The 15,720-nt window shown below is 41.2% G+C and overlaps 1 protein-coding gene across 1 annotated transcript in view; it reads left to right on the top strand.

The window, feature by feature from the left end:
* Nucleotides 1-15,720, top strand: part of kalrna (kalirin RhoGEF kinase a) — a 113,512-nt gene that overhangs the window by 31,673 nt on the left and 66,119 nt on the right. Inside the window, exons 4-14 of the mRNA XM_041058131.1 lie at nt 480-672; nt 888-1,061; nt 1,164-1,247; nt 1,397-1,528; nt 2,032-2,154; nt 4,437-4,559; nt 4,798-4,989; nt 8,665-8,796; nt 10,892-10,990; nt 11,132-11,263; nt 14,035-14,157. Of these exons, the coding sequence (XP_040914065.1) occupies nt 480-672; nt 888-1,061; nt 1,164-1,247; nt 1,397-1,528; nt 2,032-2,154; nt 4,437-4,559; nt 4,798-4,989; nt 8,665-8,796; nt 10,892-10,990; nt 11,132-11,263; nt 14,035-14,157 (1,507 nt within the window). The remainder of the gene's footprint in view (nt 1-479; nt 673-887; nt 1,062-1,163; nt 1,248-1,396; nt 1,529-2,031; nt 2,155-4,436; nt 4,560-4,797; nt 4,990-8,664; nt 8,797-10,891; nt 10,991-11,131; nt 11,264-14,034; nt 14,158-15,720) is intronic.

The following is a 15,720-nucleotide window of genomic DNA, read 5'->3' as shown; positions in this document are numbered from 1 at the left end:
TCAGCCCCGCTCTGCTTCCTCCTGCTAATCGAGCTGCTGTTTCCATGGCGACAAGTGGAGTTTGTGCTTCCCTGAGGCAGACTTTAATGGATGTGCTGTAGTTGAATTTATATTAATAGAGTGTGTGTGTGTGAGTGTGTGTGGAGGTGAGGTAATTCCAGTATATTTTTACCCTCCAATCAGCGACAGCTGAATTTAAGGCCCGGTGTACTCCAGCATGCACAGGTGACGCTGGTTTCTGAGCAGCTGCTGGCAAACTCGCCACTCTGCTTCCTTGTAGATCAGTATAGACGACTGCATAGACTGGTTCACTTTAAGTTTCCTTCAGTCTGAGAAGGAACACCAAGATTAATTAATTTCTCTGTTTAGGATTTTCAGGCTAATAACCCTAACTTCTTCACTGTTCTTTCTCTCTGCTCCCTCTCTTTCCCTTCTTTCACCTTCTGCATCTCTGCTGTCCATCCTGTGTCTCCTGTCAGCGAGGACGTATGTAAACGTGGTTTTACTGTCATCATCGACATGCGTGGGTCTAAGTGGGAACTGATCAAGCCTCTGCTGAAGACACTGCAGGAGTTTTTCCCAGCTGAGATCTGTGTGGCGCTCATCATCAAACCGGACAACTTCTGGCAGAAACAGAAAACAAACTTTGGCAGTGCAAAGTTTTCCTTTGAGGTCAGTGGGCTTTGTTTTCTTTGAGTGTGAGTGTACTTATGTACATTAATATTACACTTCAGTCCCAGATCTAAGGCTTAGCAGATCAGAAAGGTTTTGTTTGGTTTGGAAATGAAACTGTTTCATGATGAGTAATGGTTTGGTTTAGCGGGTGAAACTGTTTAGTTCAGGTCAGCTAATCAGTTTACATATTCATTTCTGTATGTGTGTACCAGACCAGCATGGTGTCAGTTGAAGGTCTGGCCAAACTGGTGGATCCCTCCCAGCTGACGGACGACTTTGAGGGCTCTTTGGACTACAACCATGAGGAGTGGATGGAGCTGAGAGTCTCCCTGGAGGAGTTCATGTCCAATGCTGTTCACCTGCTGTCTAGACTGGAGGACCTGCAGGTGGGGAATGGACAGATGAATGAATGGCTAATCAGGGAAAGATGGATGGTTTAAAATGATAAAATTGTATCCCTATATGAAAGACTTGTACTGTGTTTGCAGGAGCTTCTGTCGAAGAAGGAGTTTCCTGCAGATGTGGAGGGATCGCGTCGGTTGATAGAGGAGCACACACAGCTGAAGAAAAAGGTGAGAGAGAGTTACTGGCAAAGAAATAAACAATTAGCTGTATTTCCATTCACTGGGCTGAAGGTAGTGGACTTCGTCTTAGTTCTCTCATCATTACATACAACTCTGAATCATAAGATTTTATACTCTCTTCTCTCCCTCTTCTGTAGGTGCTGAAGGCTCCAGTGGAGGAGTTGGACCGGGAAGGCCAGAGGTTGCTGCAGTGTATCCGATCTAGTGATGGTTTTTCAGGGAGGAACTGCATCTCTGGCTCTGCTGACTTTCAGAGCCTGGTGCCCAAGGTAATTCACCCATTCCAGGGAAGTTCACTTTAGCTGATGAGATATCCCTGATGAGATATCTTCTCTTGAAAAAACATATTTTATCCACATACAGGAGGGAAGGGGATGCCTCCAAAACCACAATGATTTATTATTACTTTGCATTGATAGACAAGGAAAAAATAGGAAAAGAGGGTGTGACATGACACATGCTCACCTTAGTCAGCCCACATGACATAAACAACCACTTGCAAAATACTCTTTAGAGACCAAGTATTTTGGAATTTAAGAATAAATAAATAAATAGGAATAAAGCTTTAAAACAGAATATAAATTATAGTTGCACATCGTCAGTACTAAACTTTATCTGCAGATGCTTTCAGACCTTTTGTCAGATATATAGGAAACTGACTGACTTTCATACACACAGAGCTCATTTGACTCACAGTACAGCTGTAACTGATGGGTAAGACATCATATAAAAAAACAACATCTAACAGTTGTGAATTCTTGCTCTTTTCCAGGTGGCCAGTCTGCTGGATAAACTCCACTCCACGAGGCAGCATCTCCATCAAATGTGGCACGTCAGGAAGCTGAAGCTGGACCAGTGCTTTCAGCTCCGCCTCTTCGAACAGGACGCCGAGAAGGTGAGTCACACCTGAGTCTGATGTCACCAAATGAGCAGAAATCATCTCTAGCGATGTGTGAAAAAAGAAAATACCAAAAGTGTAATAAACGTGTTGTATATTGTATGAGACATGATAAAATAAGAACATAATCAAAAGAATGGATTGTGTTCGATACAAATAAGTTATAAGTGCCAAAAAGTATAGATTCAAACACAAAAGGCAAACTAACTAAATGCTGTTGCACTCTCTGAGCTGTTTCACAGTAAAAGCCCCCCAGTTATACTTTCTTGTTTTGTGCCTCGGTGCATAAATCAGATTCAGAGGAAGCTCTTACTGTGAAACAGCCTCTGGGATGTGTTCCACAGAGAAAGTGTTGAGTTAGCTGTTGCTGAGATGTTGTTGTTGTTGATCAGCCTTCCTGTTTACTCAGTCACCACATTGTCATCAGAAGGTGGAATCAAAAAAATACGTTCAGAGGCAAAAAAGGTTGAGAACATAAAATTTGTTCACAGCTTGTGACCAAAAATAACATAATCAACACCAGGACTTGAACCTCTGTCAAGCTTACTGTCCTGCAGGACAGTTTCACACAGTATATTTTATTCTCTGTCCTTTTCACATCTGTGTCACTGTAAATGTCTCCGGAAACCTCTTAGCGGTCTGAATAAATTAGCCTTTAGCATTTATCTAAGCAGAGGAGCACAGTTAGCAGTTAATCCAGTGGAAAATCAGGCTGCATTGCTTTACTTACACCAGCCAAGTGATTAACTGCGGTTGTAAGTGAGTGTTTGGATTCCATTCATCATTAACATACCAGCCTGTTTACAACAACATGCAGAACTATTTCAGTTTCAGTCCAAAATGCTAAATATGGAAAGATCACACTGTCTGTTTTGAGGGGATCAGTATTAAAGGAGCACAGGTAGTTGTAACCTCTGAACTTGTAAACTAGATAGCTAAAAGTAGGCATAAATATAACATTTGAACACCACAGAAAATACTTACATACATCATAATGATGGTTATTAGGATTGCTGACATCTGCTCACCTAATAAAGATGGATATATCCAGTTTTAATGATGAGCAAACACAAAAACATCAGTCGTCAGGGCAGTGGCACTGTATGACCAGGATGGCTGAACCATGTCAACATGTTGCCCTGTGTCTTGCTAACAGAGCTTCATGTTTGGCAGTATCCTAAGTGTTGTTGATGGGAGTGGAGGTTGTGCTCTCTCACATACACAAACACACATGCATACACAGACAGATGGGCGTCAGCTGACTTGGTGTGTTGTTCCACACAGAAATCCACATGCAGGAGAGGTAAATATTTACTGTAAAGCAAACAGAGAGAAATAAGAAAACAGTTTTGTCCACAGCAGCGTTGTCGTGCTGAGGAACTGTGGGGGTGTGTGGACGAGTTTACAGTGTGGGAAACACTCAGCTCTCGCAGTCGAGCCAGGGAAACAGTCAGACCTGACGAGGTGTTCCTTCTGTGGAAAACACTGCTAGAGAAAAGGCCGTGTAGATGTCGTGGTAACCGTGGTAACCACGTGGGGCCTCCCCCAGCCTCCATCTGTCTGCAACGATCGATTCAGATGTAGAAGCAAGCGTGAAGGTTGTCCTGGCCTCTTGGGCTTTACACGGATCAGCTGGTAAAGACAAAGCCAACAACAAGGAAAAAAAAGATGTTTTTGTTTTTAAAGGAATATTCCATTGTTTTTTTTTTTTGTTTTTTTTACAGTCTGCGTCATGTTTGTATTCTCTCAGTTAGGGTGACATTTTACTCACCACAAGATTAGTCAGAGCGGCTGCTTGAAAATGTTTAACAGTTTCATAACAAGTGAAGTGTTTTTTGAATTTAAAAAAATCATGCAAAGATTTAATTAAACAATAAAATATAGTTTACTTAGCCGCTAACTGCCAGTAACTGTGTCTATGATGTATGAACTGTGTCTTTAATGGCATAGTCATGATCAATTAAAGAACTCATGCTGAAAAATTCTTCAGTGTTTCATCCTTGGTTTTGGACACAGTCATTTGACAGAAGAAAGTCATTTTTCCACAACTTTCAGCTGCAACAAACTGTAAGTGAACTTTGAGTTAAGATTTATCAGACAACAGAGTTTCAGTTGACACAATCCTTTTGAATCGATCAAGTCTTTCACATCTGCTCTCCTACCAGAGGGTTTCTATTTGTTCCTGATGCAGCTTTCTGCTCCGGCTGTCTATGATTGAAAAAATTAATGTGTGACATTGTTTGCAGTGTTATTAATGTTGTCGTGTGGTGTGTGTGCAGATGTTTGACTGGATCAGCCACAACAAGGAAGTGTTCCTGCAGAGCCACACTGAGATCGGCCGAGGGTACCAACATGCTGTGGAGCTGCAGACTCAACACAACCACTTTGCCATGAACTCCATGGTAGATAATGTCTTCGAAACCATAATTCTCACATTAACACACAAGCCATGGCATGGAAAATATACTTCTTTATCTCTCAATGTAGAATTCAGTTCATTTTCTGTTTAATACAAAAGAATTAATAATCTAATAGTCTAAATGGTGACAAATATTACTCCACTTGTTATGATAATGGATCAACAGAATTTGCCAGGTGGTTACCAACAGCACATTAATGTTTTTTTTTTCTTCTTCCCAGAATGCCTATGTAAACATCAACAGAATCATGTCAGTGGCGAGCCGACTGGCTGAGGCCAGTCACTACGCCTCCACGCAGATAAAACAGATCTCAGGTCAGCTGGATCAGGACTGGAAAAGTTTTGCTGCTGCACTCGACGAGCGCTCCACCATCCTCGCCATGTCATCTGTCTTTCACCAGAAGGCTGAACAGGTGAGATCATGGTGGAACCACATCGGCCATCTTTATGGAAAGAAAGTCTGTACTCTCTCTTCCTGACTTGATGTAATGTCTTCCCTTTAACTTCTCTGTCATTAGAGGAAAAGCGGTTCCACTTCCTGTGAGCCTGCTGTTGCTTGGTTGCTGATCTAGTAACTATCTAATCTAGGAGTCTCTCAGCAGCAGACGCATGTCCAGAATGTAAAATGTAAATGGGACATTTTCAGTGTCTGATTATATTTAATAGATCAAACTGCTCTACTGCTGATTCTTGGAAGGTTGACATGACAACAGATGGGACTTGTTTGAACCCTGCTGGGCCTTTGACATTAGCTACAAGTGTATGAGGGAGCAGGAGATGAAAGAGGAAAAGAGGGAGAGAGTGGTGGGGGCAGAGAAGGGACTGGATGAGACTGAGAGAGAAACAGAAAAACAAAGAAGTGTCAGGATGAGAGATGAAATACAAGGTGGGGAAAGAAGCAGAAGGAAATTGGCAAAACTACAGAAAGTAAATTGGAGAAAGGAGTAAAAATGAGAGAGATTTAGAGAGAGAGAGAGAGAGAGAGAGAGAGAGAGAGAGAGAGAGAGAGAGAGAGAGAGAGAGAGAGAAATGCTGTCTTCAGTTTTGCAGCCACATTAACCCGGTTAGTAAATGATTTCCAAATTACAGGATCAAGATTAAAAAGATTCAAAACACTGCTAGTGTCCTCTAGAGTTTGAGGTGTCCATTTATTTATTCCACACACACACAGTTTATTAGGCACACCTGGCTAAAACTAATGCAGTCTGATTCAACAGTCTTGCAGGAAACCCTCCTTAATGAAGGTCAAGCTGCTGTTTGTGCTGCTGTTGAACTTTATTGCATTAAACAAAGGTGTGTGTTGTTTTGCCTACCCTCACTGATTTGAACACAGTGGGCAGCAGTTCAACAGCACTACAGCCTCCAAATATTTGTTTATGTTTTTATTCATTTATTTATTTGGAAATGCGACTTGTTAGAAATTAGGCTTCAGAAAATAATTTCATGGTACGTAAGAGCCTTGATTTTCTAACTCTTATGATTTAAACCAGTCAACGTCACTCTGATTGGCTGAGGCAGCACGTCGTCATAAGCCAACCAGTAAACGGTGCTCTGATTGGCCGAGGCAACACGCCAAGCTTTTGGCGCGCTTCGGCGAATTTCATCAACCGTCTGTCTTTCCGTCTCTGGTTTCATCTCAACTGTGGAAGCAAGTGGCTGCTCGATTCTTTTCAGCGTACATCAAAAACCACCGGTTTCCACTAAGCTGAAAGTAAGTTCGGTCAGGTTAATTAATTTTATGTTCATTTGTGTATTTATAGTGTTTAATTTGCTGTTCTAGCTTTGTTGTTCTAAACTACCTAAACTTGCTGTGGCTACAGTTGGCATTGCATGTCATCCCATCAGCTAACGTTAGCTAAACATTGACCATAGTTAAAGTGGAATTGGAATTACTTTTGAAAACGTCTTGCCTAAAAATATGCTCGTTAGCTAAAGCTTAAACGTGAACAAGCATATTGTTCGGTCGCTAAGTCACTACTCATTAACCAGAGCTAGGCTGGTATCTAACCTAGGCTAAGTTTGCTAAGCTAGCGAAGTTAGCTAAGTTCGCAAAGCTAGCGAATTTAGATAACCTAAGCTAAGTTCGCTAAGCTAGCGAAAAGAAAAAGCTAAGAACTTTCTATCTAGCGGCTCCCTCATGGCGGGGAAAATGCTTTTTACATGCTAGCGAGCCACGAAGGTAGGCAGGTGGTGATGTAAATGTATTAATCCAGTATTGGTAGTGGATGCACAGACAATATATTTTTGCTTACAAATATTGGGACTTGGTTTACGTGTAGGCTAAACATAATAATTAAAGTTCATAAGTTAAGTGTTAAAAAGTATAAAAATGTGAAAAATTTCCTTTGGTTCATGGATGTTATATCAGAGTGAGTATTCTGTACTTTTCTTAGTTTTGGGAAACGGGGACAGAGTGAGCGCTCTTCCTGTTAATATTCCAATTCGCATCTTTGCCGCTCCGCTCCGTTGCTTCAGTCAACAGGTTAGGCCAGTAACATAGATATGGGTTCGTTGGTTAATGTGGTTGCACACGTTTCAGCCAGGGAACATACAGTCTGTAAGTATTGTGTGTGTAGTTTTCAAAGTGGTATGTTTATTGTGTTGTGTTAGCATAGTGGAGTTTGTTTGCTAGCCGCATTACATTTTGCGTAATGTACTATTGTTTAATGTATTTGTGCATTTATGTAGTCACCATATTTGTGCGTAAGGGTACGCGTGGTGAGAGCAGTACAGTATGACTGCAGATTGCCTTTGCATATTTCTAATAATTTGTCTTTTTGTACTCGTGCAGATGGAGTCATGAAATTTGATGACAACCATAGAGGACCGCAAAAAAGTGGAGGTGGAGGATACACAGCAGTCACTCGGGACTGATTATCCATTGTGGAGAATGTTGTCACAGCTTTTATACATTGTCTTCTTTTCTGTATTCAGTATAATTGGTTCTGGTTGTATTTTACCTCAAAACAAATTCAGTTTAGCACTTTAATTTTTACTGTGTTAAATTTCTATTGTTGTGTATTTGTTGTTGTACAGACCCAAGCAAGGTGGGCCGTGTAATGTATTTTATTATTTTTATATTAATTTATTTTTTATTTTTCTATTACTGGTAGTTATTGACAATCACTTTCATTTAGTTTTGGCAGACAATCAAAAGTAAAGCAATGTCATTAAAGCAATGTCCACATGCAAGTCATTAAATTCATGTTCCTTGTTTTTACTGGTAGTTGGCAGGAGATTCAACAGAAGTCAAAAGCTTTGTTAGTGACATGTTTGTGCCAGTGATTAACAAAAATAAAAATGGAAATAAATGAGTGGGGATTGAATTGTGATTTATTGTAAACCTCTGTGTATAACTGTAGTCCCATACGTTTCCAGAAGGTGGAGGACCCGTTTCCTGTACCAGTTAGTTTTCCTGTAGCTTTGTTGGCTCAGCAGCAGGTTTAAACTGGAAATGCATTACACCTTTGTATGCGTTTGTATGTCACCTGCTGCTGAGACAATCAAATGCAGCTATAGGAAAATTAATTGGAACAGTGTGCCACCTTCTGAAATGGGACTACAATTATGCACAGAGTCTAGAAGCAGTATAAAAACGATGTCTAAAATGAGTTTAAATTTGATGTAGAAAAGATGTCCACAATGACCACATCTGAACAACAGTCAGCCCTTATTCAGAGGTCCTGTGGACGTCAATGCTGGATGTTCGCTAGACGTTGGAAAAAAGACAATTGGCGTCTGAGTCTGCACCTTCAGGGGAACAAAAGTGGACGTGCAAAGACGTAGTGCGCAGTGCACACAAAAAGGAGAAAATGTTCAGTAACACACAGTTGCCATTACAAATTAGAATAATTCTTCTGAACACCTACTGCAAATCCAAACAGCAGCAACACCGCCATCCTTTGGACCAAAAGCTCAGATAATTGTGAAAGCAGATGGATGTACACAGTTGTTGATCAGCAACTATAATGAGAAAAAACTGCTTCACATAGTGCAGTGGTTTTCCATATGTTCTTAATCTTGTGGTTGGTTCATTTTCATAGGAATACCTTGTATGATTTTTGTATCTGTGTATGTTACTTTCTCAGTTCCTGTCGGAGGTGGAGGCCTGGTGTAAAGTCTGCAGTGAGGGAGGGTTACCATCTGAGATGCAGGAGCTGGAGCTCGCCATCCATCGCCACCAGAGCCTGTACGAGCAGGTCACCCAGGCTTACACCGAGGTAAACCGACAGCACAGCCAACACAGTCACTGAAATCTGCTGATTATCAGCGGCACTGGTTGTGTCTCTGTAAGGTTCTGCCACTAATTGATTTTTATCCAGTTTTAAGCCACTTTTTAATGTCACAGGTTTTAGACTGATTGTTTTACCAAAGTGTTTCAACAAGGCCAAAAGATTTTAGTCATCTGCTCCGATGTTAAGTTATAAAAGTGCTGGTCGCTAGCAGACACCCTGCTAGCTAAGGAGTCTGCTAGCTAGCAGGTTGTGTGGGCTAGCTAGCTAACAGAGGCTGCGGACTTACTTTACTTGCCAACAATGTGAGAAATAAAGGGGGAACACACTGTTTTTAACTCAGGATGGACCAGACACTCTCAGTGAAGCCGCACCACCAAACCACGATTTTTCATTCTCTTCCAGGAAAGGCAAAAAAGATTAATTTAAATTTGCTTTACTGCCTGACTACTCAGACCAAAATGTGTATTTCCCAGCATGCTTTGGTGTCCACTTCCCAGTGTGTGGTGTAGGAAAGCTCCAACTTGTGTCCATTGTTTGTCATTGTGACAGTGATGGTGAAGAAACAGTTGTAGTAGTTGTTATAATACCGTTTCCGTTGGTATCACTGTGCAAACTGTGAAATACAGAGAGTTTGAACTGCAAAACAAAGATTAGAGCTTTTTTTAGGACATTAGAAGTGTCCTGAAAGACACAGACTTCAGGGTACAGAGTCTGTCCTTTGGGTGCTATAAGTGCTGCTCTGTGGCAGCTCAGTGAGGCTGGCTGTGATTGGCTGTGATGACAGGGTGGCGCTGGTCCACTGCTGCACTGTCGCCTTCTAGATCTGCTGTCTGAAAACCCTTTGTGTTCCACTAAATTTAGTCCTGGAACACTCCCGCTCTTCTCTGCTGCAGTCTGATGTTTTATCTTTAGACGTGCTGTTGCTGTGTTAGCTCAATTTATGCTTATCTGTGAAAAGATAAGTCCATATATACACACACACACATAAAGCTCTGGGCAGAGGCTCAGACTGAGGCGGTTAGGCATGGCAGGCTACAGCAGCATTGTTTTCTGAGAGAGTGCTGCAAAAAGTGACACGCTTACAGACTCGCAAAGGGTTTTTATCGTGTTATCTTGACTTGATGCTTATATTTAACAAGTTGAAGGCACAGTGGTGACAGTGGAGTTCTTTTTAGGTTTCCTGAAACACTGACCCAAAGAACTGTAAGCACAAGCTCATTCTTGTTTGGTGTAATTGGGTAAAGACGAGTTACAACATCATCATGAAATAATGTGACTTCACAAAATCATAAAAGGGACAGAAAAGAAGATGCAGGTGTTTCTGCTGTGTGTGTGTGTGTGTGTTTTGTGTGTGTAGAGACGTGCTGAAGCTGTTTTCTGCTTTGCTGCTTTAAGTGAGACAGAAACAGCCGCTGAATCCTCAGTAGAGTTTGTTTCATCAGTGGTTTAAAAGAACGAACTCCCTCTTGCAGTTTGGTTCTGCCTTCTGATCAAGGCAGTAGCAAGTATTCAAACTTGGTTTAGAATTATCTTTACAAACAATCCATGTAAAACCTACATTTTAGCTTGTGCACCTCATTATGTAAATCTTGTTTTTTTCTCATGTTAGCACCTGCTGTTTTTCAGTTGAGGAGCCAGTAAAAGAAGAGAAAAAGCAATACTGTTGAAACAATTCGCTGATTAGTCGCCAGCTCATTGTTTATTTTAAAATGATCTTCCCTGGTAAAAATTTGGGTAAAGGGTAAAATTTGGGTAAAAACCCTTAACGCAGGTCTCATTTCTTGCAGAAAGGAAGCAGGAGTCACTGCCTGTGTGTGATGCAGAGGTTTCAGTGGTGTGTTTCCATGTATAATTTAGCAATTAGCAGTAAGAAGCAAAATGCAGATTTAGAAAGTATATATTTGTTTTGGACGGAAGAGAGAATGAAGAAGGGGGGAGAAGAAGGAAAGTAGCAGAAAAGCAGGAAATCCGCTGGTTTTTCTGTCTTCCTTTCAGTTCATCTACCCGTTCTTTCTTTCTGCCGGTCTGTCTATCTGTGCAGCCTTTCTAATCCCTCTCACCTACCTGTCTGTGTTTCCAGGTAAGTCAGGATGGTAAAGCCCTATTGGATGTCCTCCAGAGGCCTCTTAGTCCCGGCAACTCTGATTCGCTGACAGCCACTGCCAATTACTCCAAAGCGGTCAGTGCCATTGTGTTCATTTGTGTTTTCAGGGCTAGTCAATTACAAAAGAAGCAGCTTTAAGTATTGTACATTAAATACAAATCTAATACAGTAAATTAAAAATGTCATAATCTAGTTAACATTTGTGTTATTTTGCAGGTTCACTGCATCTTGGATGTGGTTCACGAGGTTCTCCACCATCAGCGGCGTCTGGAGAATATTTGGCAGCATCGAAAGGTCCGACTGCACCAGAGGCTGCAGCTGTGTGTGTTCCAGCAAGATGTCCAGCAGGTACACACACAAACATGCACGCACAAAGCACACGACAAGCAAATGAAATAAAAACATTAGGAGTGCGTTAGCGAGAGAGAAGCCCAAAAAACACAGAGTGGGAGAGTGGGAATATATTGTTGATATTGGATGTAAACTTTGGTTTCTACAGATTGCCAAGTTTTTAGGAATTGAGAAAAAGACCATTCTAACATTTTATTGCAGTTTTGAGTTTACTGAAAAGAGTTTGTAAGTGTTTTTATGTAACCACGAGCTCAGAGAATTTCCTCCAACCGCAGCGGAGGATGTAATCTTGTGTGTAAGCATGTAATCAAGTGAACAGACAGTAGTGGTGTGCGAGTGTGATGAACTTTGCTCAGCGAAACAGATGAGAATCACCACAGCACGTTCATTCATCTCGGCTGTGCTCTCGTCCCACCTGAACAGTGTGTAATGTAAAAATTCCTGAGATAAAACGCTCAGAGCGGATCTCTGCTCCGCTGGTACCACTGCTCATATTTCACAGACAAGCAGACTGTGTGGGTTTGGAAAGGTGTCAGCGCAGATTCCTAGATGTTTTAGAGATATCCAGGACCTCAAAATTTAATATCCCAGCTATATTTTATGAAGGGTATTTTTAACCAGCAGAGTGAACGTCATCAGTGTGGGAGGGGGAGGTCTTGAGAATTATTTTACTTTCTTTAATGTGATTGTGGTTCTGACAGTAATACAGAAGGAGTGAGGTACAACCAAATACCACTGGCATTACTGAAAACCCTGGCATCTCAGTTAAGAGCCCACATGTGCGCTCACTGACGTTTAGTTTCTTTTTTTTTTTTTTACTGGATAATCATGAACATAAAGTACAGTAAGTACACACTGTGACACTGATGCAAAGCAGCTGAAATCAGGCCCTGGCAATACCATCCAGCTGCAGTCCCAAAGTTCCAGGTTAGGCTTTGCCACCTATGGGTAAAAGAAGGAACAGCACAACCAGTTAAGATCTGCAGATGTTAAGGTGTATCATCTGCAGGCAAAGAAAGAAATTTGTTCAACATAGGAAAAGGTCAGCATATGAGAGAAATATGTCAATCTAGTCCACTGGTGAAACAGTAAAAGCAAAAATAGCTGGAAACTTATCGTCAACTACTTTAATAATATTAGAATCATTTGAGTCATTTGTCAGAGAAGAGTAACATATTATTATTAAATTATTATTAAAATCTTTAGTTTATAATTGAGCATGGATTTTTTTTTATTATTACCTCCATGTAGCCCTTAATATTTCTTGTTGTTTTTTTGTTTTGAGGTCACATTCAGTGTTTCTGGAGCAGGCACACACACACACACACACACTCACACACAGTAACAAAAGCACACTGAATTAATTTAAGAGAGGGATATTGTAACTTAGAGAGAATTGAATGAGAGAATTGGGGCATGAGACATCAGCCATGTAAACATTTATATGACCCGAGAGAGTGTGTGAGAGAGTGTTTAAGAGTGTAAAAAGAAAAAGAGAGAGGAAAAATTGTCAGTGAAAAAGAGATCGTATCAGTAGGTTATAAATTCATTGAAAACAGAGCTTTGCCAACTGTACTCGTCATGCATCAGTTTGTATGAGACCCTAGAGAGAGACACACACAGACACACACAGACACACAGTGGGCGAGAGACATACGTAGAAACTGAGACATGGAGGAAGTAAGAGAGTTCGCTCATACCAATAGTCTATAAATCACTGAAAACAGGGCTATTCCAAACAGAGTTGTAATGCTACAGGATATATGTGACCCCAGAGAGCAAGAGGGAGAGAGATGCAGAGGTAAAGGCCGAAAGAAAACATATTAGGTGTGTAGTTTTATTTGGCAGTTTTAGTTGCACATTCAAGCAAAGATTGTCCATCTGCAGTCAGCATGCCTCAGTTTGAGTATGTCATGACCTTACACTGACCTCTCTGTGGCTCCAGCTGGACTGACCGCACTACGCTAACGTCATGAATTACAACACTGTTCATCCACTCGCACTGTTCCTTCAAGGCCCCAAAAACTTGCTTCTAGATGCAATGATGTGATCGTATGTTCTGCCAAACTGGATGTTGGAGCAGGGGTTATTGTCAAGAGGGAGTCCATTTTGAATTTTGATTTGCTGGTTTTAGATTCAGTCTTTGGAAGGAGGTTGCCCAGGTCATAACATAAAGATGTGTGCCATCTTGCTTTCCAGGCTGAATTAAGCTAAGGTATAAACATAGAATTCTAGCCTATAGCTATGTTTGATATCATGCTACAGATTCACGGTCTCTGTTCAGTTAGTGTTCTGCATTTTCTTCTTCTTCTCATACCAAGTCCTGACCAAATATTTACATTTTCCTCATATTTACATTGGACAAAACGCGGCACATGTCAACACATCACGTGTCCTTTCTGGAAATTTTCTGAAAATTTAATCATCAGTGGCAGAAAACCCTACAAAAAATAAACCTCGTCCTTAACAGCCACACGAGCGTGTCAGTGCTCAAGTTTGGCCTAGAGTCGTCTAATGGCACAGAATATTCAGCATCCCGTCCTTCTCAGCTGCAGTGACCTACATTACCTGCTCACATCGTGAAGGTTTCATCTGATCCATTTTTAATTCATTAGGTGTGAGAGCATTTTGTAGCGCTGATCTGTGCGTACACGGTCAGAAAAAAAGGGTGCGGTGCCAGGAACACGAGGTTCAGCAGGTAACCTTTAATCCTTGCCTGTGTGTTAGGAGGAGATCTGAAGATGATCATTGTGTTCTCTCTCATCCAGGTGATGGACTGGATAGAAAACCACGGTGAGGCTTTCCTCAGCAAACACACTGGTGTAGGGAAATCCCTCCACAGAGCCCGAGCCCTGCAGAAGAGACATGATGACTTTGAAGACGTAGCTCAGGTGAGTTGGTCTGTCCACATGGGTTTCCATATAAATATTGTAATGAAAAGTATGAGGAATTTAACTTTCAAACTAAGCTGTACTTCTGGAGTTCAGGAGTTGGTCAGTGGAAGTTCATATCCATAGAAAAGATCCACTTCTACCATGAAAATTTTTAAGTGAGTATTTTGTTTGTTTTTTATTCGCCTGCCTTGCAGGCATCTGTAAGTAATCTGCCTTGATTAATCCCAAATTTTCAAAACCACGATGCCTGGTGGTGGCAGGAAGCATGAAGACATGCCTCTACATAACCATTTATGGTTACAAGCCTTTCCTGAAAAATCTGCAGAAGATGTTATCCATTCCTGAATTTCAGTGCTACAGTCTGTCATGTAAGAAGCACTGGAACTGAAGGTTTGGACACAAAGATGAAAGCAAAACAGAGAAACACCGCTTAGGGCTGCTTAAGGAAGCTCACACAAGGTTTACAGAAATATTAGTAATATGCAGCTGAAGCGTTGAAGGGCTTTGAAGCGGATGGGACATAGTAAAAGTGACCTGCTGAGGTTGTCAGTTGTCTGATTTGATGTATTTTAAAGTCATGTAAGTGCTGGGACAGCAGATGTGTGTGTGCGCTGTAGAGTGTTGCTTTGGAGACGAAACAAATACGAAAAGGTCAAACAGTATCTTATGTGATCGGTATCATCAAACCCTTTCTCTCTCTGCTGACGTTACATACGCCTTAACACACACGCAAACACACACACTGCTGGTCTGCACGGTGCCAAGCCGTACTGGGTTCCACTGTATAACCCTTCTTCTCTTATTTTTTTCTCATCTTTTTCTTCATTCCTTCCTCATGTCATCATTCCGCCTTTGTCTTTCTATCATTTTTCTCTCTTGTTATACAGAGCTAACGCTCCTCTGCCTTTACAGACTCACTTTATCCCACCAGTGTTTTTTTCTTGTAGAGGCTTTCTCAGAGTGCTTTTTTAGTTTCATGAAAAAAATGCATGGTGGGCGTACGGTCTGTGCAGTCACAAATCAAATAAGAATAAAACAGGTGTGTATTCAGAATCCATGGTAATTAATAAATCATTTTCCCACTTTGGTCAGTGGAGTTTCAGTAAAGTGATAATCCTATAAAAGAGTGAATGTTAATCCTATAAAGAGTGTGTAGTTGTGTAATCTGATGTTTACACTCTGGATTAGGATTAACCCTCATAACCTGCTGTGGATCAGCATTATTTGGGTCAGACTCCCTCCCTCTCTCTCTCTCTCTCTCACTCTCTCTCTCACTCTCTTCTCTCGGTTTCCCTCTTTCCTTTTTTCTCCATTAGCATTTCTGTGCAGTTTGTGGTGTTTTGCTGGTAAAACTCTCCTCTTAGCAATATACATAACATTAATAATTTTAGTACACACTTAAGATACATGCCAAGACATGAATACCTAATTATGTTTACCCACTTTACACTTTGGCAGTCTCCCCCACATGCAAACACAAAGCCGTGCTGAGGTGTATTTCATTATTGACACTTATGTCATGAAGAAAACAGAGTCTGCTCTAGTTTCTGCTGTTACCAG

The sequence above is a fragment of the Toxotes jaculatrix genome, chromosome 15 (genome assembly GCF_017976425.1).
Source record: "Toxotes jaculatrix isolate fToxJac2 chromosome 15, fToxJac2.pri, whole genome shotgun sequence".
Taxonomy (NCBI): domain Eukaryota; kingdom Metazoa; phylum Chordata; class Actinopteri; family Toxotidae; genus Toxotes; species Toxotes jaculatrix.
The sequence above is the reverse complement of the archived record's forward strand: the minus strand, read 5'-3'. Positions and strand labels throughout refer to the sequence as shown.